Below are 15,263 nucleotides of genomic sequence, written 5' to 3' on the forward strand. Positions count from 1 at the left end.
TTGTCTCTGATTTACTTTGTTTTCTTAGAGTGAAGAAAGTAAGGTCAAAATTGTAAACAAACATTTTGGGTAAATAGATATATGAAATGTGGTATGTAGATGCAATGGAATACTTATATTACTCAACCTTAAAAAAAGATAAAATCTATCTCATACTACAAGGATGAACCTTGAAGACATTCTGTTAAATGAAATAAGCTATAAGCAAGAGAATGAGCATTAGAGACTTCATTTATATCACATACCTGCGATAATTAAATTCATAGGGACAGAAAGCAGTATAGTACTTACTAGGTGATGGCAGAAATGGAGAATAAGGAACTAGTTTTTAATGGGGAAGGTTCTTTATCTTTGGAAGACGAAAGAAATTTAGTGATGGATATCGTGATAGTTTCACAACAAGAAAATACTTAACACTTCTAAACTGCATACCTAAAATAGTAAAAATGTTAAGTATATATTTTGCATATTTTCCTAAACATAAAAAGGAAAGTGTGACCTGTCACTGTGATATAATTTTTCCATGAGTCCCTCAGTCCTAAGGTTTCTGTTGACCCAAGTGGGAGAGATTGACTGTGATTTCTCTGTAGTCACCTGAATAATTTCCTTTTCCAAAGCCAGTCCACGAAGTAGGTGGAGCAAGAGTGCCAGATCCTTTAGTCATGCAAATAGAAATAAGTTCAAGTACTTTATCAGTTACAAGTGTACATACTTTCCATAGGGTATTATAAAGTATCTCTGAAGTTAAGAGAAGACCTTAGAGCAAAAGCTGGTAAATAGCTTCACCAAGAGTGAATTTTAAGACAACCTGTCTTGCAAGAGAGTCCTTGATTCTGGGTGTGTGTGTGTGTGTGTGTGTGTGTGTGTGTGTGTATGTATGTGTTTCCAGGTGAAGCAGCCTTTTTCTTTTGGTTAACTGAGAAATACTCATTCATACATTCAGAGTTACCTTAATTATCATTATTTATAGGATGACTAAACCAAAAGAGGAACTTTGTGGACTTAGCTTTTATTTGAGGAGGTTTAGTGTTGAAAGTTCCAGAAGTATTTTTGAAATTCTTACAATGTCTCAGTGACTATGACCTTATAATAGAAGGGATATTCATTTAGAATGAAGAGAAAGTTTTTATGAAAGAGAGAATGCAGCTTCAGTTCTTGTGTTCAAGGGCTTTGTATTTCTTATACTCAGAGTCATCCACAGTGCCTAAGTGATGGTAGTAAGGTCATTTTCTGGAAGCTGGAGTTCAACCTCCACACAAAAAGAAGGCAGAAGATAGACGAAGGATCCTGAAAGAAGCAGAACAGCTCCCTGTCCTGTGAACTTGGACTGTCAACTAATAGTTCCCAAAGATATTTTTATACAAAGAAATGTATGTCTGATAATTGGAAGCCTGGGGAGCCATGGAAATGCTCTAAAAATTTAACCCTGCAGGTACAAGTGTGCAGGTTCTAGCAGCAGCTAGGATACTCCTTATAGCTCCAGTTGGTCTCATGAGTCCTGACCTGGAGGGAGGTTGTTTTCTGACTGCTCTCAGAGGTGGGCTCAGAACCTGAGGGTTTGAGAGCCAGACCCTGCACCACGGTAGATGGGACAACATCATAAGGTTGAAGACTGCATACCTAGATGATAGTTGTAAAATGTGAAAGCCAGTCAAAGATATTTTAGGCAGATAATTACACCAGTTCTCCTATTCTGACTGACTTATTAACCAGATAATTACTGTTAAAAGATGGAAGAGCTTGCTGATAAAATCTCATGGCTAGAAAAAGAAGGATGTAACACAGAGGTTTCTTCTTTGTGCTTCATCTCTTCTGGTATGGTGCGGTGAAAATAAACTGTCATTGTGCTTTGCCCCAATCAGTCCTTGCACTCAAACTCTAGCACAGAAAACAGCTTGCGATCAATGAATTCAGACGCTTACCTGCCAGTGAAGTGTTTACATTGCCACAAACACTTTCTGATTTATACATTCTTCTTGGAGTTGAATCAGTTTTGTTACAACTATCTCCACCTTTTTCTGAAGGAAAAAAGTGGGTAAAGTCTATGCAGTTTGATGCTTTACCAGACACATACTGGGAATGCTAGCACTCCAACATGTGTCAAAATAACAGTGAATTTTTGTTCCTGTACTTTGGCAGGGAGTGTGTAGAGGGTAATGTGTGGATTGATATCCCTTTTATTTTAAGAATACCTGGATGAATTTTGCAATGTCACTGGCCCATCATTCCTCAAATGAAACTGCCCTAGGGAGAAGTGACACTGTGTTCCAGAATGGGGACTGGAAGTTGACCCTCAAGGTCCTGGAACCCAGTGCACTCTCTCCTATCCCTACCTGCCTGCCTTTACATACTCTATGGCCTGGTCATGATGAGACTAGAACCATAGTTACACCTTTGCACATGAAGGTGAAATTTATGCATCTTGGCTGGGGTATACTGCTCACCCTCCAGCTCCTTTCAGAAACCACCTAAACCAGCTATTGTTGGAATTTAGCATCTCATTTCTCAGACCTAGGACTTAGAAGACTGTATGTGGGTTATCCTTCCATAGTTTTGAAACTAAGAGTTATATTTTTTCTTCATTGTGAACATATCCTCATATTACTTTTGGAAAGAAAAAGCAAAAGGTTTGCATCAGAACTAGAATTTCTCAAAAGGTAAATTTTGAGAGTGTGGGGTTGGAGTGGAGAAACAAAACCGGCCTTTATTTTTTCACAGTAAATTTTACTTAGAGCAGTCACTTTGCTGGTCTGTGTCTCTACTGGGCTCTAGGGTCCCTGCAGGAAGTGTACCCTCCTCCCTTCCATTTCCAGATCCTTCTTCAGAGTCCTGAACATTGTGGTTTCTGACAGTACACACAGGGTGAAGAAGAGCACATGCAGGTGTATGGCTGAATGTTCCCAGAGCAGGAAGGGGTCCCCAGTAGCACAGAATATAGGGATGGGAGTCTGAGCACACTTAGGATTGAATTCATCAAAGATCCATCACAAGCCATTTTTGGGGATGAATACCATGGTATAGGCTGTGTTTCAGGGTTATAATCTTAGGCTTCAGAATCAGTCCTCTCAGGCCTTGTAAGTGTATCCCTGCCTAAGCCCTGGCACAAGTCCTCCACCTTGGTGCTATTGTGCCTGCTCATAGCACTAGCAGATCAGCTGTCAGTTATCTTCTCAGAAGAGCTGGAGTTCCTCTCTGTAGCCTTGCACACCAGCTCATTTGCTCTCTTACCATCTCTTTGAAGAGTTCAAGAAGGCTTCCCCACTGCTTGTTGATCCAGAGGCCTTCTATTTGAAATGGTACCTGATACAGAGTACAGAAGTGTACCATTTGCCCCTGATTGTGCTGTGCCCCGCAGAGGCAGTGCTCTGTGCACAACTGGCAGTGACAGTACCCACATTCAGTGTTCACTGGGATCATCATCAGATTCGGGCAGATGGAGCAGGTGGTGATCTCTTTCATTTTGTTGGTGCCAGTGGCTGAGGTCATGACTTTTCCTGAAAAGTTTCAATGTTAGATCTAGAGGTGGAGATGAAGCAGCCAGAATTTCCAGAGGAACAATACAGCTTTCAAGGAGCTGACTGAAAGCTCCTTGTGTACAAGGAGCTGATTGCTACTGCCCTCCACAGGCCATGCAGACTTCTTTCTAAAAGGATGAAATGGTTAGAGTTTAGAACACATACAAACATCTAATTGTGTTGTCTGATATTATAGCCACTGCCATTCATGGCCATTTAAATATGACTTAATGAATATTTAATAACATTTAGAATCCACCTTCTGCATTTTGCTATCAATTCTTAATTCCTGTGGCTGGTGTTAATAGGGCAGACCAGCCACAGAACATTCCGTCACTGTGCTGCCTGCTGTTGGAGCCACAACTCAGTGAGGGAGCACGAAATGCCTTCCCATTCTAAAGAAAATCAAGAACAATTAGCACCAGAATTATCACTTTATAACTGTAGGTAACACTCAGCCAGTTGGGTGGTCTATGGAGGATGCCACAGAGACGGTCAAATTATACCTCAGCTTCATGCTGACACCCATGCCACACAGGACATTAAGTTTATAAAGTCTCAGACTCAATCAGAAAGGACAAAAGTAACCAAGACATAAAGAACACCCAGTTTATTCTATCTTCATTCCTTCCCTGAACTGAGGAAAAGAGAACTGGTAAGAGGCTGGGGTGGAGGAGGTTCATCCTGCAACCTGGTTATCCCTGGGAACAGATCTCTGGAAAACCAGAGCACGTACTGTCTTCTCCAGGTCAGGCCCTTCCTTCAGGAGAAGTCTAGGTGATGGGAATATAGGGAGAGGACAGAGCCTGGGACACAGGGAACATAGAAAGGAGATGAGGTTTGGGTCTCTGTAGGACCTAGGGTGCTGGGCACCCTCATGTCCACCACTGAGGGCCTGCCAACTAGATGCTATGAGGAGGGACCAGGAGTCATATCTGTCCCCATCCATCTCTGGCAGGAGATGCTTCTGAGAAATCAACCTTATTCTCCCCCTTCTCCACAACAGGGAGATTTCCTGGGAGGGGAACAGAGGGATAAGGTATAGATAGTAGATTGTCTGCTTAAATAGCAGAATCTAGCTTTAAAAACAGGAATTCAGCAGGGCTTAATGATCTATATTTCTAATTCAATCAATCAGAGAGGCTGAAAAGCCACCAGAATAAAACTCTTCCCAGAGAAATCACCTGAAATCCTTCCCGCCTATTTTCCTTTTATACTGTTCAAATAACCACGCTGACTCAACTCAGCTTGGTGTCCCCCACTCAGGGTTGACAATTTATCCATTTAACCAGCAGAACCAAAGAGAAAGTCTTAATGGAGTGAAAATGATTAATTTTTGCATTTTGACTTGTGTTTGTGGGATTTATTTCAAGTCTTCCTATTCCTAATTTTATTTTCTTTTGAGAAACCTTGAGAATCTACCTTTCACTGTAGGGGTCTAATGCATTAGCAGCCACCTCTGTACAGGACAGTAGGTCAGGTCCTGTTTAGCATCTGTCATCCAGGGAGGGAGGTTTCCTGGCCATGTGTTCTCTGGCCCTCTCAATTAGTAGGTGCTGACTCCTCGTCACATTTCAGTCCCCAGAGCCACCGGAGTCTGTTCCTGAGGTCTGTTACTGTCCTGGATTCTCTTCGTTCTTTTTATTGCAGTGGCACTGTCATCCAGGAGGACTGATCTTTTTCTACTATATTTCAAACAGCTTTAATCACCTGTGGGCCTCGTTATTCTTTGTAAATGTTTGAAAGAATTTACTCTCAAGAGCAATAGGGTTGGAATGTTGTTTCAGATGGTAGCAGATATTGATCTTTTTTCATTTTTTAAGATTCCACTCCCCCTTTGCTTTTTTTTGTTTTTCATTCTTGCCAAAGGTCTATATTGTTAACCTTGAAAAAAGTGGGTTTTACTTAATCTTTTTTAGTTGTTGCTTTTTCTTGCATTCCTTTTGATATAGGATGGAAAAAATAAAGACAGATAGAAAAGAGACAAGGAAAACTATAATTTAAAAATAAAAAAATAATGGGGACCTATGTCTCTCAAGGGGAAGTGAGACAGGAGATTAGGGCATGGCAAAGCTGGCTGGGGAGGCAGACATGACCTACTAATTTCAAAATCCTAGTACACATACGTAGAACAGTTACCAAAGCCCTGCCTATGGACTTTGAGCAAGAACTTTAATAGGTTTTCAATAGGACATCCTAGAACCGATTGCAGCCTCAGGGATGGTGACACAAATAGGACAGTCTGCACTGAGATTTTGCCACTGTGTTCTCTCTTGCAAGGTGGCCCATCCTTGCACTGTAGCATGAACATCTTTTGTTGTTTTTTTTTTTTGGGTTTTTGGGTTTTTCTCCGGTACCGGGAACCGAACTCACTACCTTGCGCTTGCCAGGCAGGCACTTTTGCCGCTCAGCTAAATCCCCAGCCCTGGCATGAACATCTTTATGTAGTTTTACTTGGCCTAAACTTGCTCTGCAAAACTTATTTCTTTTCGTACCACTAATAAAACTTTGCCACCTTTAAAAAAAGTTACACATTGGAGAAAACAGCCCTTTCAGCACACAAACTCCTCCAAGATTAACTACATCTATATTCCATATCCTTACTCCCTGGAATTCTTTCCAAATTCTAGGTTTGTTTGTCTTTTCCTTCCAGATCCATAAAGCCCCAAATCCTCTCCAAATGCTATAAGGCCATAAATTAGCTTAGTTGATAATGTAAAAAGGAGAAACCTCATTTTAATAGAAGAGACTGATTCAAAGGCTGGTTTTAGGCTAACCACTTTAGAGGACCCATCTTTAAAGGGAAAATAAAATGAATTAAGCTGTCTCATGTACGTGTAACAATTCATCATGATGAATGTTATTATTATGTACTGTGGACATGTTCTATTAAAATTCTAGAAACAGAACAGTGGGCCCATGTCTTCTTGTAAACCAGCCCTTCTTCCATGTATAAAGCAGGACTTTCCATTATCTTACTGCTTGTGGGTGGCCCATCAATTTTTTTTCAATAAATTGAGCCCACAGTTTTCTATAGATTCCCTGATTCCACAGATTTCCACCCCAAAATACATCAACATTCCTCTTTCCGTACCATAATGTGCCTGTTTCTTGAGGACTCACAATCTATTTTCTCTGAGTGTGTACATTAATTCTGTTGACAGATCTTTCTGTGCCCCTCATGGATGCATTCAGAAATTCTTTGCTGTGACAAGAATCAAGAACCTACTTGGTGGGCTGAGTTGACTTCCTTTTTGGGGAATATCCTTCACTTCATTTGACAAAATCCTTTGAATTACCAGACAGGATGTAAATGGAGATTCCAAATTTGTTAAGTTTTGATCAATGGTTTTCTTTAAGTCTCCTCTCATCTGTTTTTCTCTTACTTAAAACTTTGTAGGAAGAGAGGGGACTAAATGGGCTAGTGGGGTACTTAAGATGAGGTCAAATGAAAGCACTTCCATTTCTGTAATCCGTGAATGGGAACCCGGATAAACTTCAGTTCTTCTTCCCTTTGCCTCTCTGTGAGCAGGACAAAATGCACTTCTTGGGTGTGGAGGAAGGAGGACTCCCAGAGGATGAATCTGAAACAGTCATGGCTGTGGGTCTACAGTTTGGGGGGTGCAGGCAGCAACTAGGGAGGGGGCTGTGCTGCCTGGAGGCTCTTGGAGACACTGTATCCACTGGGGACTCACAGAGCCACAGAGAGAAACTGATGCAAGTCACAAAGGAAGAAGCTCAGAATGATGGTTAAAACCTGGATTAACATCTCCACTTTATTGATGAAGAAATGAAGGTTTATGGATTAAAATGTTTGCCTTTGTAACTAGTGTGGTACCAGTTCATAAGAATGCACAATTAATATTTCTAAATGAATGAATGATACATTATCTAAGACATATGATATATCTAAGCCTTCTCCCAGGGATCAGGACCTTGCCTATTCAGTAGTAAGAGGTATGGCACTGTACACGGGACAGACACCCGTTGTTAGGAACATGCTTTTAATTGGAGAGTTAGTGTGTTCTTCTGTGTACTCAACCCTCCCTATTGCCTTTTAACGCACCCTGCTCCGATGTTTGTCATCCACCTGTCTGGTGGGGGCTTTAGTTGTAAAGGATTCACACCTTCCTCCACTCTTCTGATCACAAGTCACCTTTTAAACTTGCTCGATTCCTTCCTGCTATAATCACCTACCCATTTCTCTCTCTCTTTGTCTGTCACATGTGTCCTTTGTGTATATATTTTTTTATTTTGTGAAGAATTTTTTAAAGTTTTTTTTGTTTTAAAGAGAAAAGAAAACAAAATAATAGCAAATATGAAAACAGAACAACACAAAAACACACAAATAATACAGAATTTCAAAACAAGATGATAGAAAATTAACAATAATTGTGATATTATATATTGTTATTTTCAGTGAAGTTGCTCAGATTACCAGATATAAGAATGTTCAGCACCACAGGTCGTTTGAGAAATGCAAATCAAAACAACACTGAGATTTCATCTCACTCTAGACAGAATGGCCATCATCAAGAAGTCAACCAATTACAAATGCTGGAGGGGCTGTGGGATAAAAGGAACTCTTTTCAACTGCTTGTGGGAGTGTAGACTGGTAAAACCTCTATAGAAATCAGTGTAGAGATTCCTCACAAAACTAGGATTAGAGGTCCCATTCAACCCAGCTATTCCCCTTCTGGGTATTTTTCCAGAAGAACTAAAAACATCATACCGCAGAGATATGTGAGCACCCATGTTTATAGCAGCACAATTTGACATAGCTAAATCTTGGAAACAACCCAAATGCCCATCAACCGAGGAATGGATAAAAAAGATGTGGTATTTTTCTACAATGGAGTATTATTCAGCTATAAAAAAGATGCAGTTGAGGCTTTCATAGGTAAATGGATGCAACTAGAGACCATATTCATAAGTATCCTGTGTTTATTCAAGTTTTTAACATTATAAGCATAAATCCTTAGGCAGTTACCGCAGTTACACACTGAACAAGAAAACCTAACAAACAGAATCACAACTGCACTCAAATTAGCAACTGCACTCAAATTAGCAACTGCACTCAAATTAGCAAGTGTTATGCATACTTAGAGATATGCTCTGTGATTTTTTTTTTAATTTTAAAGATAAAAGGGGGGAAACATTAACAGACATACAACATTTTACAACATATCACAAGCACAGTACAGACAATACAGAGTTACAAACAAAGTGGTAGGGAATTAACAATGGTTGTTGTATTACATACTGATATCTTCAAAGTGGCTTCTCATGAAAACAGATATAGACATGCAATACTGGTCAACCAAAGACTCACTGACAGTTTCTTTCAGCACAGAAATAGAAGACAGAAGAACAACCATGTTAACCATCCTGTATATACATACATACAAAATTTCTCCTTCTTTCCCTTCTCTTTTCCCACATCCCAGTTGCCCTTTACTCTTCAGTGGTTTCCTATCATTTCACAGTGTCTATCATACCTCCGAGTTTAAATTAACTCTTTCAAGATTTATACTAGAGAAACAACGTGGTGCTTGCACATGTATGTTTGATAGGTCTGTGATTGTTAGACAATATCAACAAGCAATGCTCATAAATTATCCTTACTCTAATGGTTAAAAACAAGTTGCATTTTATAGTCAAATCTACATTCACTAGATGCTACTTTTGCTAATCACAGGTCTGCTGTAGACAATGTACAGATACATGATTTCATTTTATCTGTTCATTTAATATCCCCTTTAAAATTCATTTCCTTTCAATATATTGCTAATGAACTAGGATTTACATCTGCTATCTTGGCATACACATGTGTATATATGTTGCAGGTAATTTATGGTATTATTTTTTACACTATTGCTTTATTTTTTGTTAAGTAAATATTTTATTACATTCTATTATAATTCTTGTCTTACTTCTTTGAATATTCTTTCTGAATTCTTTTTTAACTGGTTGCATGGAGAAATTTAAGTGATAATCTGGTTTGGATTGATATCAACAAACTCAATAATATCTAAATTTTGCTGGAGAGTAATTCTTTTTCCTTTCCCTTCTATTTGTTATTGTCATATCAATTATACCTTTGTACATTTTATGCCTACCAACAAACCTAAAATTGCTAAAGCGATTTAGGGGTCTTTTAAAGCAAATGGCAAGAAGGAAATTCTAAATAATGCATTTATATTGTCCATGAGATTTGCCTAGGCAGAACCATTTTCTAGGTACCCTTCTTTTATCATGTAGATGCAGATTCTTTTCTAGTGCTGTTCTATATCCACCTGGAACATTTTGTAAATATTTCTCATAGAACAGATCTTCCAGTGACGCACTCATTTTTATCAGAGAATATCTTAATTTCTCTTTTCTTTTCAAAGGAGTATTTTGAGGCATAATTCTTAGTAGACTGTCTTTTTCTTCTTTTTTTTTCTTCTGGTACCAGGAATTGAACTCATGACCTTGTGCTTGCCGGGGAGGCCCTTTGCCCCTGAGCAAAATCCCCAGCCCCTGTCTTTTTCTTCTGACATTTTGAGCATGTCATTCACAGCCTACTGACCTCCATGGTTTCTGATAAGAGGTCATTTGTTAATCATATTAAAGGTCACTTGTGTGTGAGGAGTTGCTTCCTTCTGCTTACAAGGTTCTTTGTCTTTGTCTTTTCATCATTTGATTATAGTGTGTCTAGGCACAGAGTTTATGGAGAGCAGATTCACTGAGCTCCTTTGATATGTGATTTCCTGCTGTTGACCAAATTCTTGTTGGTGCTCCATAGGACTAGCTTGGAGACAGACCTGAGGCTCATCTGATCCTCTTTTCTTTTCTAAGCCCTACACCTTCCTGCATGAACAAACTCCTCCTTCAAGCAACAGGAAGTGGGTGGGGTAGTTTACAGCTATCACAAGACAGACACTGTCTGGTTATAGAAGTTTTGTCCTTGCTGGAAGTTTGGGTTTTTCTTATTTTCTTCATTTTTGACAGCATAAATTTTGGTGAACCGAGCCTGAGTTCAAAGAAACACCCACAGCAAAGAGTGAGGTGTTACCTGTGAAGAGATATTCTGGGCTCATTATTGCTCATTGTGTGCTGGAGGCTTCAGGAGCCCATATGTCCTGTGGTCTGGGGGGTCTGCTCCCACAGCCCCTGCCAGGATACACTGAACCTCCTTGCTTTGCAAAATGAGAGCTGTGAGCTGGCCGTCTGGAGGCCTCCTGCTTCCTGATGTCTCTCTTGGCTATAAGTCCAAATAGTCGTTAAACAAGTAATTTGTTAGCCAAGGAATGTCTGTATCACAGGGGGCACTTTGTGAATTCACAGCTCTGCCTCCTTCTGCTAGGGACACCCTCTGAAGGAGAGTCCAGCCCTAGTTCCCTCTCTCCATAGGCTTCAACACATGCCATGGGAAACACCCCGAGAAATGCCCTGCGGATCCCACCAATCTCAACATTTGGCCATGTCTTTCAATAGTGGGTACAATTTGGCCCCAACAACCTGAAAAAGGAACAACTTATCTACTATTATAATGCAGTTTGGGCCCGGTACTATCTATGGAATGGCAAGAGATGATTAAAGGATGGCAGTTTAAATGACAACACTATCTTAGAGTTAGACCATTTCTGCAAAAAGGGTGGAAAATGAAGTAAAATTTCTTCTGTTCAGACTTTTGTAACTCTTTATCACTGGAAAAAGCCCACTCTGGTAATTACAGTGGCTCCCAAGGAGAAGGAAATTGGTATTATTGATGAACTTGTCATTGGATCCGTACCTGTTTCTCAGAGGGATATGGGTCTCTCCCCCCAGTGATGAAAGTAACCACACTGGAGTGTCCCCTGGACCTCCTCCTTATAATGCTCAGGCCAGTGAAACAGTCTCCTTCCCTTGAAGTGACTCAAGAGGTCCATCAGAACCTGGTGTCCCAGAGTGATCCAGTATTCCCCAGCTGCTCATCACGCTCCTCAGATGACTTTAAGTCCTGTAGGATATACTCAGAGTGGAGCTTCTTACTCTTCTAGCTCACACCTCATCCTCCCCCTGAGAGAGGTCACAGGGGCAAAGGAATCACTTGAATCCAGACCCTTTTTTCAATGGCAGATATCCAATAAGGGCTAGGCTGATTTTCAGAATGTACTAGTAGGGTTTACAGATGGTTTCAAACTTTGAGCCTTGTTTTGCCCTATCATGGCGATATTTCCAACTCACCCTGATCACTTGCTACATCCCAATTAAAAAACAGAATTCTAGAAGAGGCTAGGAACTATGCAGGTGAACAATATAGTATAAGAAGGGAAGAAAATCACCCCAGAATGTTGTTATTCCTCTGACAGTACCAAACTGGGACTATAATAATAGTAATGGACAAAGAATAATGACACTAGCTCTTATCATGGGAATGAGAAATTCACTAAGAAATCTGCTAATTATGATAAAATGAATGTACTAGAACAGGACAAAGTAAGCTCTTGAACTGTCTACCATTAGCCACTTAGAAGAAGCTTTTCATAAATATAAGTTCTTTTTTTTTTTTTTTTTTTTGGTTTCCTCCGGTACCGGGAACTGAACTCATGACCTTGGGCTTGCCAGGCAGGCGCTTTGCCTCTGAGCTAAATCCCCAGCCCCGCTTTTCATAAATATAAAAACTTAGATCCATCTTCCAGGGAGGAACAGGTACTGATTGGACATCATTTCATTTGGTAATCAGCCCCAGATACTTGGCACAAATTACAAAAACTTCCAGTGGAGTCCCAGACACCTCTGGACCAATGGCTGGACAGGGCCATTTCTGTGTCCAACAATCAGGATCCAGATGAGATTGAGAAAAAAGACCAAAAGTCTAGCTGTCAAAATTAGAAATGCTTTCAGTGGCTCCCAAGTGCTTTAAAGGAAAACATGGAAAACCCAGGAAACAGTTCCTGCTTTAAGTGTAAAAAGACTGTGGACACCGGGGTGCCACCGCACTAGGTCATCTCCTAGTTACAGTTAGGTGTTTTCAGGTGGCCAATGTGCCTAACTCGTGGCACTAGATGATAGAGTGGCCCCACTCCCAGAGTGGGGTAGGCCAGCTACAACTCTCATTTTCTCTGACAAAGACTGAAGGGGCTGAGGACAGCTTACAATTCCCCTGTCTATGGACATCATCATCTCCTGTAAGAAGTCCCAGATGACCTTGGACATCATGGTTGGGTCAGTTCAATTACTGGTAGATACAGGAGCAGCTCATTCTCTTCTAACCTGCTCTATAAAGTCTTCCTCCATATCTGTAGCTATCATGGGAGTTTAGAGGATCCCTACACAGAGCTTCTTCACTCCTGCTTTGTCATGTCAATTTGAAAGGCAAATATTTACCCACAATTTTCTATCCTTTTACTACAAATAGTTACTTGCAAAGTTGGGGACAATTCTTACAATCCAGCAAAGGCGAAAGCAGATTTTACCTGTTGGGACTGCATCAAGTCTCCTTCACCTGATCAGTCCACAGATGAATCCTGCTGTTTGGTGGAATACAGTACCTGATTGTGCGAATTCAGCAAAGTCAGTAGTTGAAAACTAAAAGACCCCAACCAATTTCTTAACTGAAAACTGTATCCAATCAAAGAAGAGGTCCATAAAGGCCTCCAACCTCTTCTAGACAGTTTTCTCAAATATGGCTTTCAGCAATATCCCCATTTCTCCTTAGTAAAAACTTCAGAATATAGGATGGTACAGATTTTCATCTCATTAATGAGACTGTAATTCCAATCCTCTGCATGGCAGTAGATCCATATACAATTCTTTCCCAGATTCCAGAAGACACAAAATGGTTTTCAGTCAGGGATCTTAAAAATGCTGTATTTTCTATTCCAGTCAGCAGTTTCTGTTAGCATTTGAATGAGAAAATCTCATTTTGGCAACATGGCTGGAGCAACAGGGTACCACCAGTCAACTGAAGAGAACTGTTAACCACGGTGCAGGGCAACAACTCCCAGGCTTGACACAAGATCAAGCCAACCTCTACATCCAGTACCAAACCTCTGACACAAGAACACACCGAACCTGAAACCTGATATCAATCCTCTGACACAAAAAAGTACCAAATCTGTCACTTGATGTCAACTTTCTCCCTGAGATCAAGTGGGACCACCTGGACCAACTATCAAAGAAGACATAAAAAACATGGCAGCAATTGACTTTGGGCTACTGCCCTCTCGCTCTTACAGTGGACTGCTTGCAGCAGTTATTTTCTGTTTTTACTTCAAACCACACTTTTCTCCTTGAGCACTTCTTTTTTTATTTCCTTTCCTTTACCTCTTATTTCTGGCCTAAAATAAACAGTAATCTTTCACATTCACAAATCATCTTTTGGTAGAATTCTTCAGATCTTAGATATAAAGAACCATATCATTGTGAATAAGGATTATTTTGACTTCTTTCTTTCCTGTACATGTCTTTCCACTTCTTTTCTCTTGCCTGATTGTTCTCCCAAAGTTTCAAATCTATGTGAACAGCAGTGGTGAGAGTGGGTATGCACTATATCTGAAGGAAGAGCAGGAAATAAAACTTAGCAATTTGTGCCCTTACAGGCTTTACACATGTTCAGTGCTGTTTAACCCAAGGAGACTTTATTCTTTTCTTCAATCATTACAGAGAGGCAGGAACAAAGGAGAATGTTGGCAAACTTGAAAATAAGGCCGCAGAATATCAGAGAAAGAAGCCTTGGGGAAGGTGAAGATGTGGGAGCCAGTGGTCATGTTGTAAAAGGACACAGTTCCGGCCTCATAGTCCAGAACAATCCCCACCACCAGGGGTCGCTCCTGCAGCTCAAGGGTAGTTGCGGGAGAGGTCAGTGCTGCATAGCCATTCTCTGGGCACAGCCGGATGGCCCAGAACCCAAGCTCAGGCTCCTGCTTCATGCCAAGGCCCCGCTCTACATTTTCCATACAGACTCCCACATCCCAAGCTGTTCCTTCTCCAACATCCACTTCGAAGTAGTGTCTTCCTGAGGTGAAGCCCTCACTGCCCAGGACACAGGGAAAGACTGTAAATCTCCTGGAAGAAACTGTGAGATTCTGTTGGCAGCATCCATTAGACACCTGTCTGCGATCATTAGACAGAGTTAGGGCAGGATGAGCTGTGTTTGGATCCAGAGTCACACAGACTGTAAAATAAATAAAAAGTCACACTTTTTGTAGTGGTAATAACATGATGTATTTTAAGTAAAACCAGCCTGTGTTCAAATCCAATTTTTATCCCTAACTAGCTATGTAAGCCAACAGTAAAGTAAAAGTTACCACATCTGGTGAAGTGATTCGTAGGGAGAATCTAGTGAGCTAATGTTTGCCTATCACTTAGTAATATTCCTAAGATTTAGTGGCTGCCTAATAGGGGATAGTAATAATATCATTGGAAAGTAATCTTTACTTTCCTGAGATGCCAATGACTAGAAGTAACTAGATTGAATGTGGTTTCTGTCCTGTCCAAAAGCCTTCTTCTTCTCTCCTGTAGGTTCCCAGAGATCAGAAAATAGTGGAGTTGAATTGCGCTTCTCCTCACCTCCACTTCATAATGACATATGCATACAAGAATAAGTCAGCAACAGGATGAGATAACAATTATAACTACATATGCACTGAACACTGGTGCACCTCACTTCATAAAACAAACACTACTGAACATTAAAGATCACATAGACATTAACACAGTTATGGTGGGTGATGTCAGTGTCCACTGTCACAAACACACTGATTAACTGAACCAAAAAAA

General features: G+C 40.5%; 1 protein-coding gene across 1 annotated transcript in view; it reads right to left on the reverse strand.

Moving 5' to 3' along the window:
* Positions 1-14,100: 14,100 nt before the first annotated feature.
* LOC102027748 (E3 ubiquitin-protein ligase TRIM38-like) overlaps positions 14,101-15,263 on the reverse strand; it is a gene marked incomplete in the record, with an annotated part of 11,403 nt that continues 10,240 nt past the window's right edge. Inside the window, 1 exon segment of the mRNA XM_013503784.1 lies at positions 14,101-14,655. Within this exon segment, the coding sequence (XP_013359238.1) occupies positions 14,135-14,655 (521 nt within the window).

This window comes from Chinchilla lanigera, unplaced genomic scaffold (genome assembly GCF_000276665.1).
Source record: "Chinchilla lanigera isolate Chin_1 unplaced genomic scaffold, ChiLan1.0 scaffold00082, whole genome shotgun sequence".
Classification (NCBI taxonomy): domain Eukaryota; kingdom Metazoa; phylum Chordata; class Mammalia; order Rodentia; family Chinchillidae; genus Chinchilla; species Chinchilla lanigera.